This window comes from Zingiber officinale, chromosome 9B, assembly GCF_018446385.1.
Source record: "Zingiber officinale cultivar Zhangliang chromosome 9B, Zo_v1.1, whole genome shotgun sequence".
Classification (NCBI taxonomy): domain Eukaryota; kingdom Viridiplantae; phylum Streptophyta; class Magnoliopsida; order Zingiberales; family Zingiberaceae; genus Zingiber; species Zingiber officinale.
The window spans coordinates 107,866,205-107,880,899 of record NC_056003.1 but is presented as its reverse complement, the minus strand read 5'-3'; the positions used below and the strand labels follow the sequence as shown (position 1 = coordinate 107,880,899).

At 42.8% G+C, this 14,695-nt stretch overlaps 2 protein-coding genes across 8 annotated transcripts; one reads left to right on the top strand and one right to left on the bottom strand.

Annotated features, from left to right (window-relative positions):
• Window positions 1-2,194: 2,194 nt before the first annotated feature.
• LOC122023278 lies at window positions 2,195-3,778 on the top strand. The gene has a single exon (XM_042581341.1). It carries the CDS (start codon window positions 2,195-2,197, stop codon window positions 3,776-3,778), a length of 1,584 nt encoding a protein of 527 aa, XP_042437275.1.
• A 16-nt stretch (window positions 3,779-3,794) lies between these two features.
• On the bottom strand, window positions 3,795-8,355 carry LOC122023786 (BTB/POZ domain-containing protein At3g44820-like). 7 transcript variants are annotated; one of them, XM_042582117.1, is made up of 6 exons: window positions 8,120-8,321; window positions 7,836-8,036; window positions 7,504-7,736; window positions 7,270-7,339; window positions 5,276-6,509; window positions 3,999-4,575 (listed from the first exon to the last, which is right to left on the bottom strand). In XM_042582117.1, exons 5-6 carry the CDS (start codon window positions 6,494-6,496, stop codon window positions 4,204-4,206), a joined length of 1,593 nt encoding a protein of 530 aa, XP_042438051.1. In that variant the 5' UTR covers window positions 6,497-6,509; window positions 7,270-7,339; window positions 7,504-7,736; window positions 7,836-8,036; window positions 8,120-8,321; the 3' UTR covers window positions 3,999-4,203. The 7 variants fall into 7 exon arrangements, 6 of the variants coding, with proteins under 6 accessions (XP_042438051.1, XP_042438048.1, XP_042438047.1 ...); XR_006123235.1 differs by lacking the exon at window positions 7,504-7,736 and adding an exon at window positions 3,795-3,997 and having other exon boundaries at window positions 4,073-4,575; window positions 5,276-6,478; window positions 7,836-8,355; XM_042582114.1 differs by lacking the exon at window positions 7,504-7,736 and having other exon boundaries at window positions 3,999-4,264; window positions 4,332-4,575; window positions 5,276-6,478; window positions 7,836-8,355.
• Window positions 8,356-14,695: the final 6,340 nt, after the last annotated feature.

The window sequence follows — 14,695 nt, the reverse complement described above, 5'->3', positions numbered from 1 at the left end:
GTTGAATCTTTTTTATTATATTTTAACACTTTTAGAAGTTAAAATAAATAATGGATAGCATATTTAAACTCCTTGCAACATCAAAAATCCACAGAAACTAAAATGGGCGCAATCGGAGCTCTCTAAGTCTATCAGTGGATTTTGGTCAAAATCCACTGATAGACCTAGAGAGCTCTGATTGCGCCCATTTCAGTTTATATGGATTTCTGATGTTACAAGGAGTTCAAATATGTTATCCATTGTTTATTTTGACATCTATAAAGTATTAAAATGTAATAAAAATAGCAAAAAAATCTCCATGTTAGGCCCACGCATGAGGAGTTTTGTCGATTCATTATTATTATTATTTTATACCCCTATAGAAGCTAAAATAAATAATGGATCGATTTCTGAGGTTACAAAGAGTTCAAATATATTATTTATTGATTATTTTAACTTCTCCAAATGTATTAAAATGTTATAAAAAAATCAACTAAACTCTAAACGTCGTGGGTCTGATATGATTTGTATATCAGGCCTATGTTATACATGCACGTATGAAAAAAAAAAAAAAAAAAAAAAAAAAAAAAGATGAGAGGAAAAATAAGATTAGTTACATGCATAGGAGAGAGAAATAAAAGAGAGAGTGAGAAATAATAAAGAAAAGTAAAAAGTTAGATTTGTCAAAAGAATAAAATGAGAAATACATTTAAAAAATATGTTATTTAATAAATACCAAATTAGTATGTACTTTTTGATAAATTCAAAACGCTAGATGTGCCTCTGATAAATTACCGAAGAAAGCATCACCCATCGAGTGTGTGATGCTAAACTAACGAGAGGAACACTGAAGAGGATTAAAATTTGAATTGTACTCGGAATAAATATTTTGAAAGTCCACTTATGCATGAGTTCAGACGAACTAGGGAGTAAGACCGTGCAACTACTATTAAAACAAATAAATAAAGCCTTTGATAAATTGTCCATATCCAATAATATAATACAACTTTTATGAATTGTAATTTTTTTTGTCGATATTTTTTTTTTGTCGATATTCACACTTCGCAATAGTCAATTTTCCGCCGATGTTCACTCTCCTAAGAATTTGCAATCGAATTAATATAAAAAAATCTTCAAAATATTAGATTTCTTAAACATCTTTGAAAATTCAATTCCACTCCAACTTGTTAGTGGCTCTGTAATCCTACCTATCGAAGCATTGCTTGCTCAATATCCCATTCCATTGTAGCAAAGCTAAAGTGTTCAGCAAACTCCTAAAATCCACTGTTTAAATTTTAGTTTTGATGCACGGTGGATATTTTACTCCTGTGAAATAAAAAAATCTAAAAAGTTGGTTGCTCAATGTGGACCCATTATGCTTTTGAATTTATCCTATGGATAAACCGAGAGAAAAATCACCCATCTCTCATATTAATTGAGCCAAGGTTTAGATAGTTGGATTATAAAAAAAATAGTAAATGTAATCAAAAGTACCAAGATGCTTATAAAAATCTACCACTGATATTCTAATCATCAAACATACCCCACTTGCTCAAGATCTTCAAATATTTTTCACTTACCCTAACCTAACCTCATATATCAATGTTAATATCAAATTAGAAAGAGATGATGAGATGAGAATTGAAATTGGCTGTACATATAAACTCCCGGACTTCTTGGCTTTCGTTCAAATTGTGCTTCTCAATCTTCGCTGCCAAATGTCTTCTTTTTCCTCTACGTGTCCTAACCTCACAGGATAACTAACTGTATGTGTTAATTTTATATATTTCAAAATATCTTGACGAAGGAACTGCAAAGACTTTGATTAGCGGTGCTGCGGCGCGACATGCGATGTATGAATAGATCATTAGCATTTATCCTTCTGTTTTTTTTTTTGTTTCCTTCCAGTTATTATACTTCCAGACGGATTCGATTCACCATGTGCTTGCAACCACTTCCGAATTAAGTACTTTGGATGAGTGTCCATGCTCGAACTAATATGTTGCTTTCGATCTCCACTGGATGTCAACGAGGTTCTTCAGCAGGATTGCTGATTGGCCCACCCTCTCGTGAGACTGGAGCTGTCTTCGACCATGCATGGTAATGGCAGCTGCAACCAACAAAGGCGCAGTGGAAGAAGGATCTTCGTATGTGGCTTGCATTTGCTTAATTCCACCACTTCTGCTGCGTTTGTTGCGTTCGTTCTCTTGCGTCGATGAGGACGGTGAAGTCAGAGTCGTGGCTTGGCCGAGTGAGACTCGTGAGAGGAGGTAGTAAGAGGAAGACCGAACAGGGGAAATCCGCCGTCGTCGGCGTGCTGGCCTTCGAGGTGGCTCGGCTCATGTCCAGGGCTGCTCGCCTCTGGCACGCCCTCGCCGACGACTGCATCGCCCGGCTCCGCGACGAGCTCCGCTGCCTCGAGGGCATGCGTAAGTTAGTTTCCGACGACGATGACGTCCTCCTCCAGTTCGTCCTCGCCGAGATTATGGACGGCGTCGGGTTCCTAGCAAGCTCTGTGTCCCGCCTGGGCCGGCAGTGCTCCGACCCGGTGCTGCAGTGCTTCCACGCCGCGATTGCGGACCTGCAGGTTGAGACCGGCGCTGACACGTACGGCTTCGAGTACGTGGGGTGGAAGATGGAGCGCAAGGTGAAGAAGATGGAGAGGTTCGTCGCCTTGGGGGCAAGTCTGCGCGACGAGATCGAGGTGCTGGGGGAGCTAGAGCAGGCGCAGCGGCGGATACTGGCGAACCCCCAGGCCACCCACCTCGTCGATGAAATCGATCGAAAGGTGGTGTGGCAGCGGCAGCAGGTGAATTCCCTGCGCGAGGCTTCGCTGTGGGTTCAAGACTACGACTACGTCGTCCGGCTGCTGGGCGGGTCTCTGTTCTCTATTGTGAGGAGGATCAGGCAAGTCTTCGGAGTCCAACAGAGAAAAGAAGCCATCAAGCAGTCCGGCGTCCATATCCCCCGCCTAATTCGTAGCCGCTCGGTTGCCGGATTCATCTCCAGACCTCTTGTGGCCGCCGTGGAAATAACGAGATCTGAGAACCGTTTGCTTGACAAGGCAGACTTGCCTCCTGTTCCAGTTTGGAAGCAACGCAATTCCCGAACTAATTATCTAGCCCGCGACGGCGGCGGCGGCGGCGAAGACCCAGCAAAAAATCTTCTTTTGCCGATGATGGACCCGAGATTCCGCTGGCTAAACGCTCCCGCGTCGACCCTCGGAGACGCAGCTCTAGCTCTGCACTACGCCAACATCATCATCGAGATCGAGAAGCTGGCGGTGTGTCCCCATTTGATCGGTCCGGATGCGAGAGACGTCCTGTACAAAGCGTTAACCGCGAACGTGAAGGCGGCTCTCAGGACACGTCTCAGATCATTAGCCAAGAACTTCAGCTCAGTCGCTCACGACCCAATTCTCGCAGCAAAGTGGAGCGCCGCCGTGAGGAGGATACTGGAGTGTCTGGCGCCACTCGCCCACAACATGATCAAGTGGCAGTCAGAGCGGGGCATGGAGCAGCAGAGCGTGGCGTCGAGCTCCAACGTTCTCCTGGTGCAGACGCTGTATTTTGCAGACCAAAAGAAGACGGAGGATGCCATCACTGAGCTACTCGTGGGGATGAATTACCTGTGGAGGTACGGGAGGGAGATGAATGCTAAAGCAACGACGGAGGGCGCCGGCAAAAGATTTTCTCACCTCCAGTACGATTTTGATTCGTGCCCTCAAGTCCAGTTTTATGATCATATTACGCTGCATGGCCTTGCCGAGCTCGCATCTCCTGCAAACAGAAAAGGATAGGAAATTCGAACTGGTGTAGCATTATTGTACTCAATTTTTGCTATGGAACTCCTTGATATCTTCTATACAATGATTGAATTATTAAATTTACGAGCCAGCTTGAAACTTCACTGGTACCAACTAGATTGACTGGTGAAGGGAGGATGGAGATTTTGTACCATTACCGGACATGCTGACCAGAAACCGAGTTGTGAGGATGACCAACCATAGATTCCGACTCTAGCACAGAGAACCACCCATGGTAAGTACTCCAGTGACCAAAGGAGAGATTTACAATTATCCACGTTACCTTACCAAATTTATAGGTGTTGTCCAGACTTACAATCTGTGTGGAGATAGGTATTTGTTTCGTATAATAACAGCCACCATGCTTTCAGGCACATAAAGTTAAGTCTTATGGACATAAAACAAGTGTTGACAAAGCACTATGCCATCTGTCTAATTTGTTGTTTTATGATAGCTAGATCCTGCTCCAAACTTCCGACCCTGGACACAAGTGCTTCCAAGTCAACCTTGAGGACTCTATTTTCACGAACAAGTGAAACCCACCCACCTCTCCGCAGGAAATTTCCAGCCATGCTATTTGCAGCAGCAACGCTGTCTGTGTCCATAGCATCAAGGTATTGAGAAAGAGCCATTTGCATCTGCAACTGCTCAAAAAATAGAACCTGTAAAATGATTCTATGTGGCAATCGTTCATTCTGTGATGCATGTGCACATGTAGCAGTAGAGAGTTTTCGAAAATCTATAGTGCTGCAAAGTAGCATCTTATCCTTCTCTACCAGCGAAGGGTGCTCCTGGAGATGAAGACAGAAAATTAGCACATAACAGTCTGTCAAACCTGAAGCTTATTGGATAATTTTTCTTAAATAAAAGAATGGCCTATTTGGTGTCACTTTTAAATATTCCCATAGCTTGAAGCTAGTTGCAGGAAAACAATGACATGAAAACAAGCATCATGATTGCTTAACTATCGCAAAGCTTTGTTCCTTGGCCATCTGATTCATATTGGTATTAAACACATGCTAGAGTAGTACAGTTTGAAAGTTGTCTTACGAGTGCATAATTCCCATATAATACATATTAGAATGGCAATCCCAAGAAAATTAGAAAAAATAAGATCAAAAATTGATTAGCATGTTTATATTGTTATCTAGTAATCCATATATAAGCTAGCATAAGGATTTTAATGATAAACTTTCTGGAGAACATATGCTCTTGACATTGCAAAAAGAATGGATTTCTTTGGAGTTAACATATGACAGTTGAATTGTAAAGCATCTATCATATGTGAATTGCACACGGGCCATCAATCAGAGAACTAGAAAACAAAATGCCAAGCTTTTGAATTTACCAAGTTATCTCAACCATTGGAGAAATATATATCACCTATAACAAAGTTACTTCAATAATCAGCTATAATACAGTTAACAAGAATCCTTTTGAGATAAATATGAACTTCAGAACTGGCAAAAAAATGATAGGATATATTCAAACCTTCAAATACACATCCAACGCTCTATACAATCCATCATACTGGCTTCGCAAAGATTTTGGAAGAGCTCGAAGAAGAGCAAGCATCTTTTCAGGCCTTAGATTGATATCAGGAGCAACCTCAGTAATGTAACTGTCAATCAGCTGTGTGACTCTGTTCAAGGAAGAAGTCGATCTAGTAAAAGTAGAATCAGATGAGGGAGGTGAAAATGTTCCCATACTAGACTCTTGTGAATCCAAGAAATAATGAATAATCTGTTCAACACAGTCAGTGTCATACAGATTGTCAGAATCTAAGAAGTTTGGAATTAAAAGACAATCAAGAGTCACCAAATCAAGTTGCATGCCAATATTTCTCTGGAGAGTTTCTTTGCATGACTGGTTAACTTTTAGTATTACAGCAAACCTTAGGAGTCCTAAAAGAAAACGACAGTAGGACTTTCCCTTCTTTTGCGGAAGCAAGTCAACAATGCTTTCAATTAACACTTTGTGATTTATTACATCTGCTGATGAATTAAGACTTGTAAGATATCTACCACCATGTTTCTTTTCCCACCGAGCAAGGCCTGGTAATTGTTTTTTAGCATAATGCATCAGAGCACCAGTGACAATTATGGTTCTTACATGTCGCTCCTGCATTGTTTTAATCAGTCTTTTGAAGATCCAAATACCTAGCATTGAGATATCTTCGCACCACCAGTCAGATTGTGAGCTTCTAATTCTGGCACCTGTACGTATCCCATTCCATAGGATACTACCACCAGGACTTTGCAAGCTTCCATATAGCATCATTGGCCACCCAAACAAACTATGATCAGTACATATCATCGTTGAGAGAGCATTAGTACATTTACCAACAATATGTCCAGACTCGCCGTGGTAAAGAGAAGGATCAAAGCTTTGTAGAGCCACAATACAGTCTTTCCAGCTGTGAAGAATGGACTTATGAAAGAAACTTTCTGCTTCTGGAAGTAGATTCTTTTCATCAAGTTCCTCTGTCATCTCAAGGTATTCGGCTATACAATATATAATTATGATGTTCTTTGGCGACAATTCCACCTTGATTCCGTAGCAGAATTTGGCTACTATCAGAAATGTAACAGCTCCTCCAGGACAACCTGATAACATATGATGTGTGCTTTCTTTGACAGTTTGCAGTCCTTCTAAAACACGTGCAATTTTCCCACATTTTGACATGAGTGGGAACTGAAGGCCCAAATACATTCAGATATTGTAACTGACATCAATTGGTAACCAAGACAAGTAATCAAAGAAAGATAAAAAAAACATCATGCTGGTAGGAAAAAAAATATAAAAAAGATCCTATGTTTCTACAATGCAGCTTTAATGTATACCACAAAGCATTTACAATAATATTGAGGAATGCCTCTGCATTCATAGTTATTTTGAAACATTTGCAGTATATGGCAAATTGGCAGCATTCAACTGTTCTACAAGCTCCTACAGTTGTTTGGTCTAGCAGTAAGGGAAAAGTCTCACATTGAATGTGGTGCGAGGACACATTGTGGTCAAGACCAAACAAAAAAAAACTTCCATGCATGTTGCTCTAATCCATGTTACTTGCACCATTTACAAGTTAAACCTCATTAACATGTGGAAAACATACATCCTTTTTTTTATTACATTTAAAGCCAAGTCATTCCTATTGTTTTATATGGTCCACAAAATATAGCTTATAATCTATATCTGGATACTTCAATTGCAGAATAGTAGTACAATAATCTGACAATTCCTTGTGCTCTAATGATTCTTTTCTAACTTCATGTTTTTTAAATGACATGCTTAAGATGTAGTGGCAATCTGTTTCTCTAATGAAAACAATATATATTATAAACATTCAATATCTTGAATAATTAAGTTGTATGGTATTGGTGCATGGACAAAATTTTCATGCTATGGACTGAAGGAAGAGACGAGAATGAAAGAAATAGAAAATGTTTCTCAGACACGTGAAAGATAAATTGTTGAATGGTTACCTTATGCAGATGAAATAGTTGCCCCTCTACTTCAATAACAATATCACTTGGGATCCTTGTTTTAGAGAACCTACATAGCATCAAACAATTAGTTCATATAAGTTGAATACAAGCTCTGGCTGAACAAAATTTTGTATCATACATTTCTTTCTATCTGCATTCATGTAGATAAAGTAGAGAATTCTTACAATCCAGTAGAAAATAAATTGTCAGAGGTTATGATCCATATCTTACCTAAAATCAGCAAAATGTTTGCTTTTTTTTTTCAAAAAAAGGTGGGGGCGGGGAGTCCAACTGTAACTAAGACTAACAAACTGGACTTTACTTGTTCGTTATTCCATAATGTCTCTTGAAATTTCAATTGGCTGATCGCCTGATCCCACAGCAACATGGGTGTCTGCTGTCTCATTAAAAACTAATCTCTTGTCTTAGTGTGTAATAATCAGAAAAGTTCAACGGCAATGATGCTTCGAGACAACAAAAACTCCTGTTATCCGATAATTAAAAAGCCAAATCCTAATGTAGCTACAACTAAGAGATAAAGAGGTCTGTAAATCAAAACGTACCAATCATTTCCTCGACGATAAAAATAACAATCCTTCCCATCCGTCGAAGCCATCCTGTTAGGGTTGCAAGAACCCCGAAAATTGCAGGCGCCTTGAAGCGTGACACCTGACGATAGATGAAATCTTCGATCCGATCAAAGAACCGTGCAGGGAGCGAGAACGAAGGCGTGCAGGTCGGAGCGAGGAAGCGACCGATCGCAGCTGTAAACAGCACTAGTGCAGTGGTGGAGAGAAGAAAAAGGGAAAGGGCGAAGAGGAGGAGATCGTTGGCTATCTTGACCTACCAGGGGGGACATCCATCATGAGCAGCTCACTCTGTGGCGGCCTCGGGAGGTCGTCAGCCTCCTCGCGGCTTGCCTCGGACAACGACGCTCCACCGACTGAGCACCCCCATCGCCATCGGGATGGGAAAGAAAATCGGGAAAAGCACGGAAGGTAACTTAATAACGGCTTTTTAGAGCATCCATCCAAACTTCACTTCACACGCGGTTTTGTGATTTCTAAAATGTCCCTTTTTTTAATCGTACGAAACATTCTAAATACCTATCAATGGCCAATTAGATGTTAAATATGGCCATATGGGGGTGTTTAGGGTTGGAAGGGCTTTCATCTAAAAGTGTTTAAAGACTCATTTAATCATGTAGTTGAATGAAAGCAAGTGTTGGGTGAACAAAAAGGCACTACTCAATCATTAAGGATGTGATTTCAATCAATTAAATTTTATTAAATAATTTTAGGTAAAACTACTTAAGGGTCCTGAGGTTGTGGGTGAGCATTTAATATGTTTGTTGTGTTTCAATTTTTTTAAACTCGATATTAAGTATTAAATCTACACCGAATAATTTTGAAAATGATTGATTTAATCTTACGAAAATTTTCATTGACTATTAAGATAAATCAGACAACGGCTTATTAACCTAATATTCTTAAGACAAGTGTCTATTAAAAAAACTTATCTATTAATTTATTAAAATTAGAACTGGAGAGATGTTTTATATTTGACCTTGCATGCCCAATGTAAAATGGCTGCACATGGTAAGTACCTCTGTCCTTCATAGCTCTAGATAATTTTTATCAAACATAGCTCAGTTAGTATTTAGAGATAGATTACACATAAGAGAGGAATAATCCCTTGGGAATAACCTACTATTTAGTTGATAAAAGGTAATTGTATTCATCCTAGTTAGGGATGGTAATGGGGCGGGACGGGGGTAGGTTTGTCATTCCTATCCCCGTCTCGTTCTCATTTTTTCGAATTCGGGGATTCCCCGAACCCGAACCCACGGGTTCGGAGATTCCCCATCCCCGCCCCATTTCTAAATTTAATATATTATTTGTCACGCCCCAGAGGAGTCCCTGTCCGAGAAAATTTCGGCAGCATCTCCCCTGTACGGCGGACAATCAAAAATTTTCTACAAGCACTAAATACTCAGCCACAGGCGGCTGGAATAATAACAATAATAAAAATCAATCACCACGCAGTTTATATATATATTCAGCCTCTGGCTAACACAACCACGCAGTAATAATACTCTGACTCAAAAACCACCCTACTCAACTACACTCGTAAAGCTCAAAACCGACGAACTCACCTCTTCTGCCATCCAGGCAGGCATGTAGTAGAATAAAAACCAAATCCAAATCCATCAGTATAATAAAATCTATATCATGTCCATAAGCAAATAAATCCAGAACATAACGAGTTCAAACAGTCTAGAACAAAAAGAAACCAAAGAAAAACCAAACATATCCTGGAGGTCTGCAGGACCAGCACTACGTGCAGTGAGGACTAGCGACTGGAACTCCCTCCTGACAGCATCAACCTGAAAATAACAACAATGGAGGCGGGGTGAGTCCAACACTCAGCATTGATATGCAAAGTAAAGAAATAACACCTAGCACTAATCATGCGTACATCTCCGATAAAGATAAAGGTAACTACAAACCAAGAAGACAGGAGAGAATCTGTACTAACCAGGACCTGGACAAACAATGAAAGGTATAGAAGACCAGTATGCATGTCAATCAAGGTATCCAAGCAATGCGCAGCATATAAGTGCAACAAAACACAAACACAAACAAAAATGCATCATGCATATGATGCCAATGTCATGGTCACCCTCGACGCCAGTCCCAACTCACATCAACGGTGGGACCGAGTGGGTAGGGCTGTGGTGCACTCAGCAACACTACTCCGATGAGTGATCGAGTGGACGGATGTTGTCGAAGTACACGTATTCCTACCCCAAATCATAAATGGGGAGCGCAATGCTCTCAACTCCAGGACGCATGACGGGAGGAATCTCTAACGTGCTACACGCGTCACACTACCCCCGAGCGGATCAACGAGCACCGGAAGAGTCAACCGACGTATACCACGTATCTCGCTACCCACGAAGGCCACAACGGAGCACCGGTGATGAAACTGGCAATGTGCTCGACAATAATGGAGCAATCTATCGCACAGCATGCGATCATGCAAATGGTGCATGTCACTAAGCATGGTAATATACTAATCCAACCTCTGGACATATCATAATGTGCACAAAAGCGAATGAATCATATCAAGATATACTGATCAATAAGGTATCAAACCTAGGTCCTGAACATGTGAAACGTGGTTATATCACTACCCATGAGCATGATAGATCAGGTACAAGACCAATACTAGATGCAATCAAACAATCAATCAAACAGGTAACATGTATTGGGCAGTGATTAACCGAAATAAATAGGAAACACAATTAATGCAACATATTATTTTCATTACTAAGCATATCAAAGACAATAAGTCAAAAGTACCCGCCTCCGATAAATGACCCAAACCGACTCCGAGATACTCGTCTCGCGTCAAAGTCCTGTGGCATCAAACATAATGTCTAGTTTAGCTAATTTATCATACAACCATTAGCCAAACTAAATTCTAATCCATCGACCAACTAGGGTTAGCTTCATTAACCCTAATTACACCTTTAGATTTACTTCTAAACTTAAGTTAACAACTTTTGCTAACACTACTAGAAATCATCTACAGCAAAGACCACAACCCTAAACCTTACCTCAAGTTCCACAGCTTATTCAAGAACAAGAAGATGCCGGAATTAAGGAGTTACTGTCCCATTTAGGTCGATTGCTGCTGGAACAAAGGAATGCTGGAATGAGGCTGCTGCCGAAACCAAGAACTCCCCACAACACACAACTCCTGCTTGAAATCTTTCCCTACAGTTCAGTTCAAGGTGAGATCAAGCTGGTGATCATGAATGCATCAACCTAATCATCTTACCTCTTCCTTTCCACTGGTCGGAGGTGATCAAGGATCCGGCTACTGTGCTAAGGCACGAGCACAGCGGTGAAGAAGTTCGACGTCAATGCTGCTCGGTGCGGTATTGGCTGCTGTGAACCCTAATATAGAGCACAGATGAACCTCGGCCGGCAAAATGGCGTTGGGCACTAGGTTCGGCACAGAGGAGGGAGGAATCGGGAAGCAGAGGTGGGAAAGCCGACACTGCCCGGCGTCGACGGAGATGCTAGAGCACAGAGTGGCCGACGCTAGGGCTGTGGAGGAACGGCGATGTCGGCTCTGTGAGTTGCGGCCGGCGGTGAATCTAGGGCACGGTTAGGGCACGCGGTGGTCGGCGCTAGGGTCGGTGATCCGCGTCGACTGGCGGCAGTGAAGATGGGCGTCGGCAGAAGAGTGAAGGGAAAGAGAAGAAGTAGAAGGAGGAGATGAAACCGCCTCTGCGGTTAGGGCACGGGGAGAAGGCGCGCGATCGGCATCGGGGAGAAGAAATGAGGAAACGGCGAAAATGCAAGAAAAAGGAAAAATAAATAAAGGAAAAGAAATAAGAAAAATTCAACTTTTCCTCATTTAATTGGGGTATCCAAAACAGGCTTTTCCCAGCCCCGTTTTTATCCCCGTCAACTCGTCCGTACGAGCTCCGAAAAATTCCCGAAAAATGTCCAAAAATTCCGGAAAATTCCCTTATTAATATTCGCCTATTTCCGGTATTTTACATTCTCCCCCACTAATAAAAAATTTGGTCCCCAAATTTCGTTATCTACCATCAGCAATTACTAACAACAGCTTTAGAGTATAAATGCTGAACGGTAAACAAAATCACATACCTCAAGTGAAAAGATGGGGATATCGAGCTCGGATAGTATCCTCGAGCTCCCAAGTAGCCTCCTCGTCCGAATGATGCTGCCATCCGACTTTAACCAGCCGGATAGTCTTGTTCCGTAACTGACGCTCTTTCCGGTCGAGAATCCGTACCGGAACCTCCTCATATGTAATGTCAGGCTGAACTGGAACTGGGATATCTGCCAGCACATGCGTCGGATCGGGTACATATCTCCTCAGCATGGATACATGAAATACATCGTGGACGCCTGACAGGGACGGTGGTAGTGCCAATCGGTAAGCTACTGCTCCGATCCTCTCCAAGATCTCGAAAGGACCAATATACCGCGGAGCTAGCTTACCTCTAAGGCCAAATCTCTTCACCCCTTTCGTGGGTGAAACTCGCAGAAATACATGGTCGCCCACAGAGAACTCTAGTGGTCTGCGTCTCCGATCAGCATAACTCTTCTGGCGGTCCTGCGCCTCTGACATCCTCCGTCTGATAGTACGGACCAACTCTGCATCCTGCTGAACTCTATGAGGTCCCAACAACTGAGCCTCTCCAACCTCATCCCAAAGGACGGGTGTCCGACAAGGTCTACCATACAACGCCTCAAACGGTGCCATCTGGATAGCCGAATGGAAGCTGTTGTTGTAGGCAAACTCTACCAACGGCAGATGGTCCTCCCAACTGCCTCCAAAATCCATAACACATGACCTCAGCAGGTCCTCTAACGTCTGAATGGTCCGCTCTGACTGTCCATCTGTCTGTGGATGGAAGGCTGTACTGAAACGGAGCTGTGTGCCCAAGGCCTGCTGCAGACTCTGCCAGAAACGAGACGTAAACCGTGGATCTCTATCCGAAATGATACTCAACGGAACACCATGTAGTCTGATAATCTCTCGACAATACAAATCTGCTAATCGATCCAGGGGATCAGTCCTCCGAATCGCTAAAAAGTGCGCGGATTTGGTTAATCGATCAACGATTACCCAAATCGCGTCATGGCCTCGTCGTGTCCTCGGCAACCCTACCACAAAGTCCATGGTAATGTGATCCCACTTCCACTCAGGAATAGGAATCCGCTGAAGTAACCCTGCAGGTCTCTGGTGCTCAGCCTTCACCTGCTGACAGACAAGACATCTAGCTACGAAATCCGCGATGTCTTTCTTCATGCCGTTCCACCAATAGGAACGCCTCAAGTCTCGATACATACGGGTTCCGCCTGGATGAATCGCAAATCGAGAACGGTGAGCCTCCTGAAGTAGCTCCTGTAGGACCGGATGAGACTGAGGTACGCATAATCTGCCTCGGAAGTATATAACACCCTCCTCGTCTCGTGTAAAGCTACCTGACTGCTGATGAACTGCAAATGCTGATCACCAGCCTGTGCCTCTCGGATCCTCGTCCTGATCGACGACTGAGCAACCAAGGTAATAAGAATACCCTGCTCTGTCGGTCCCTGCTCCTCAAGATCTAACTCCGAGAAACTCTGAATCAAGTCCGTGACTGAAGTCCGGTGGCAAGCCAAAGTCCCTCTGGACTTCCTGCTGAGTGCATCTGCAACCACATTAGCTTTCCCCGGGTGGTAGCTAATGGTACAATCGTAGTCCTTCAGGAACTCCATCCACCTCCTCTGTCGGAGATTAAGCTCCTTCTGAGTGAAAATATATTTGAGACTCTTATGATCAGTGAGAATCTCAAATGTGATACCGTATAAATGATGTCGCCATAGCTTCAGAGCAAAGATGATGGCAGCTAACTCCAAGTCATGAACTGGGTAGTTCTTCTCATGCTCCTTCAACTGACGAGAAGCATAAGAGACTACTCTGCCGTGCTGCATCAGAACAGCACCCAAACCCTGAAGAGACGCGTCGGTGTAGAGTACAAATCCATCCTCTCCAGAAGGTAAAACCAAAACTGGAGCCGACACTAATCTCCGCCTCAGAGCTGGTCTCGCAATCCTCGGACCATATGAACTTCACGCCTTTCTGGTAAGTGTCACGGCATAGCAATACGCGAGAAGCCCTCGACAAATCGTCGGTAATATCCGCCAATCCTAAAATCGCGGATCTCTGACCGACTTGCTCCCAACCGACCTCGATCTTCCGAGAATCAATCAAATACCTCTGCTAGAAACCACGTGTCCCGTAAAACCGATCAAGATAGCCGAATGCACACTTGCGAACTTCGACACGGTGATGCCGTCAAGAATCTCCAAACTGCGGAGATGCATGCTCCTCCTCGAACGAGAGTAGACCAATATGTCATCAATGAAAACGATAACAAACCGATCCAGATACTCCGAAAGATGCGGTTCATCAAATCCATAAACATTGAGCATTGGTAAGCCCAAATGGCATTACCAAAACTCATAATGACCGATCCGTACGGAAGTCGCTTCGGATATCGTAATCTCGACTCTCAATCGATGATATCCGGATCGCATCAATCTTAGAATACATCAAGTACCTCGAGCTGATCAAACAAATCCTCGATCCGTGGTAATGGATATTTATTTCGATGGTCATGATTCACTGCCTGTAGTCAATACACAACCTCATAGTACCATCCTTTTCTTGACAAATAATAATCGAGAACCCCATGGTGAAACACTAGGCGAATGAATCCGTCTAAAAGCTCCCGGAGTTGAACCTTCAACTCGCTCAACTCTTTTGGTGCCATACGATACGGAGCTTTCGCCCGGAATCACCTCAATAGCGAACTCCACCGCCTTCG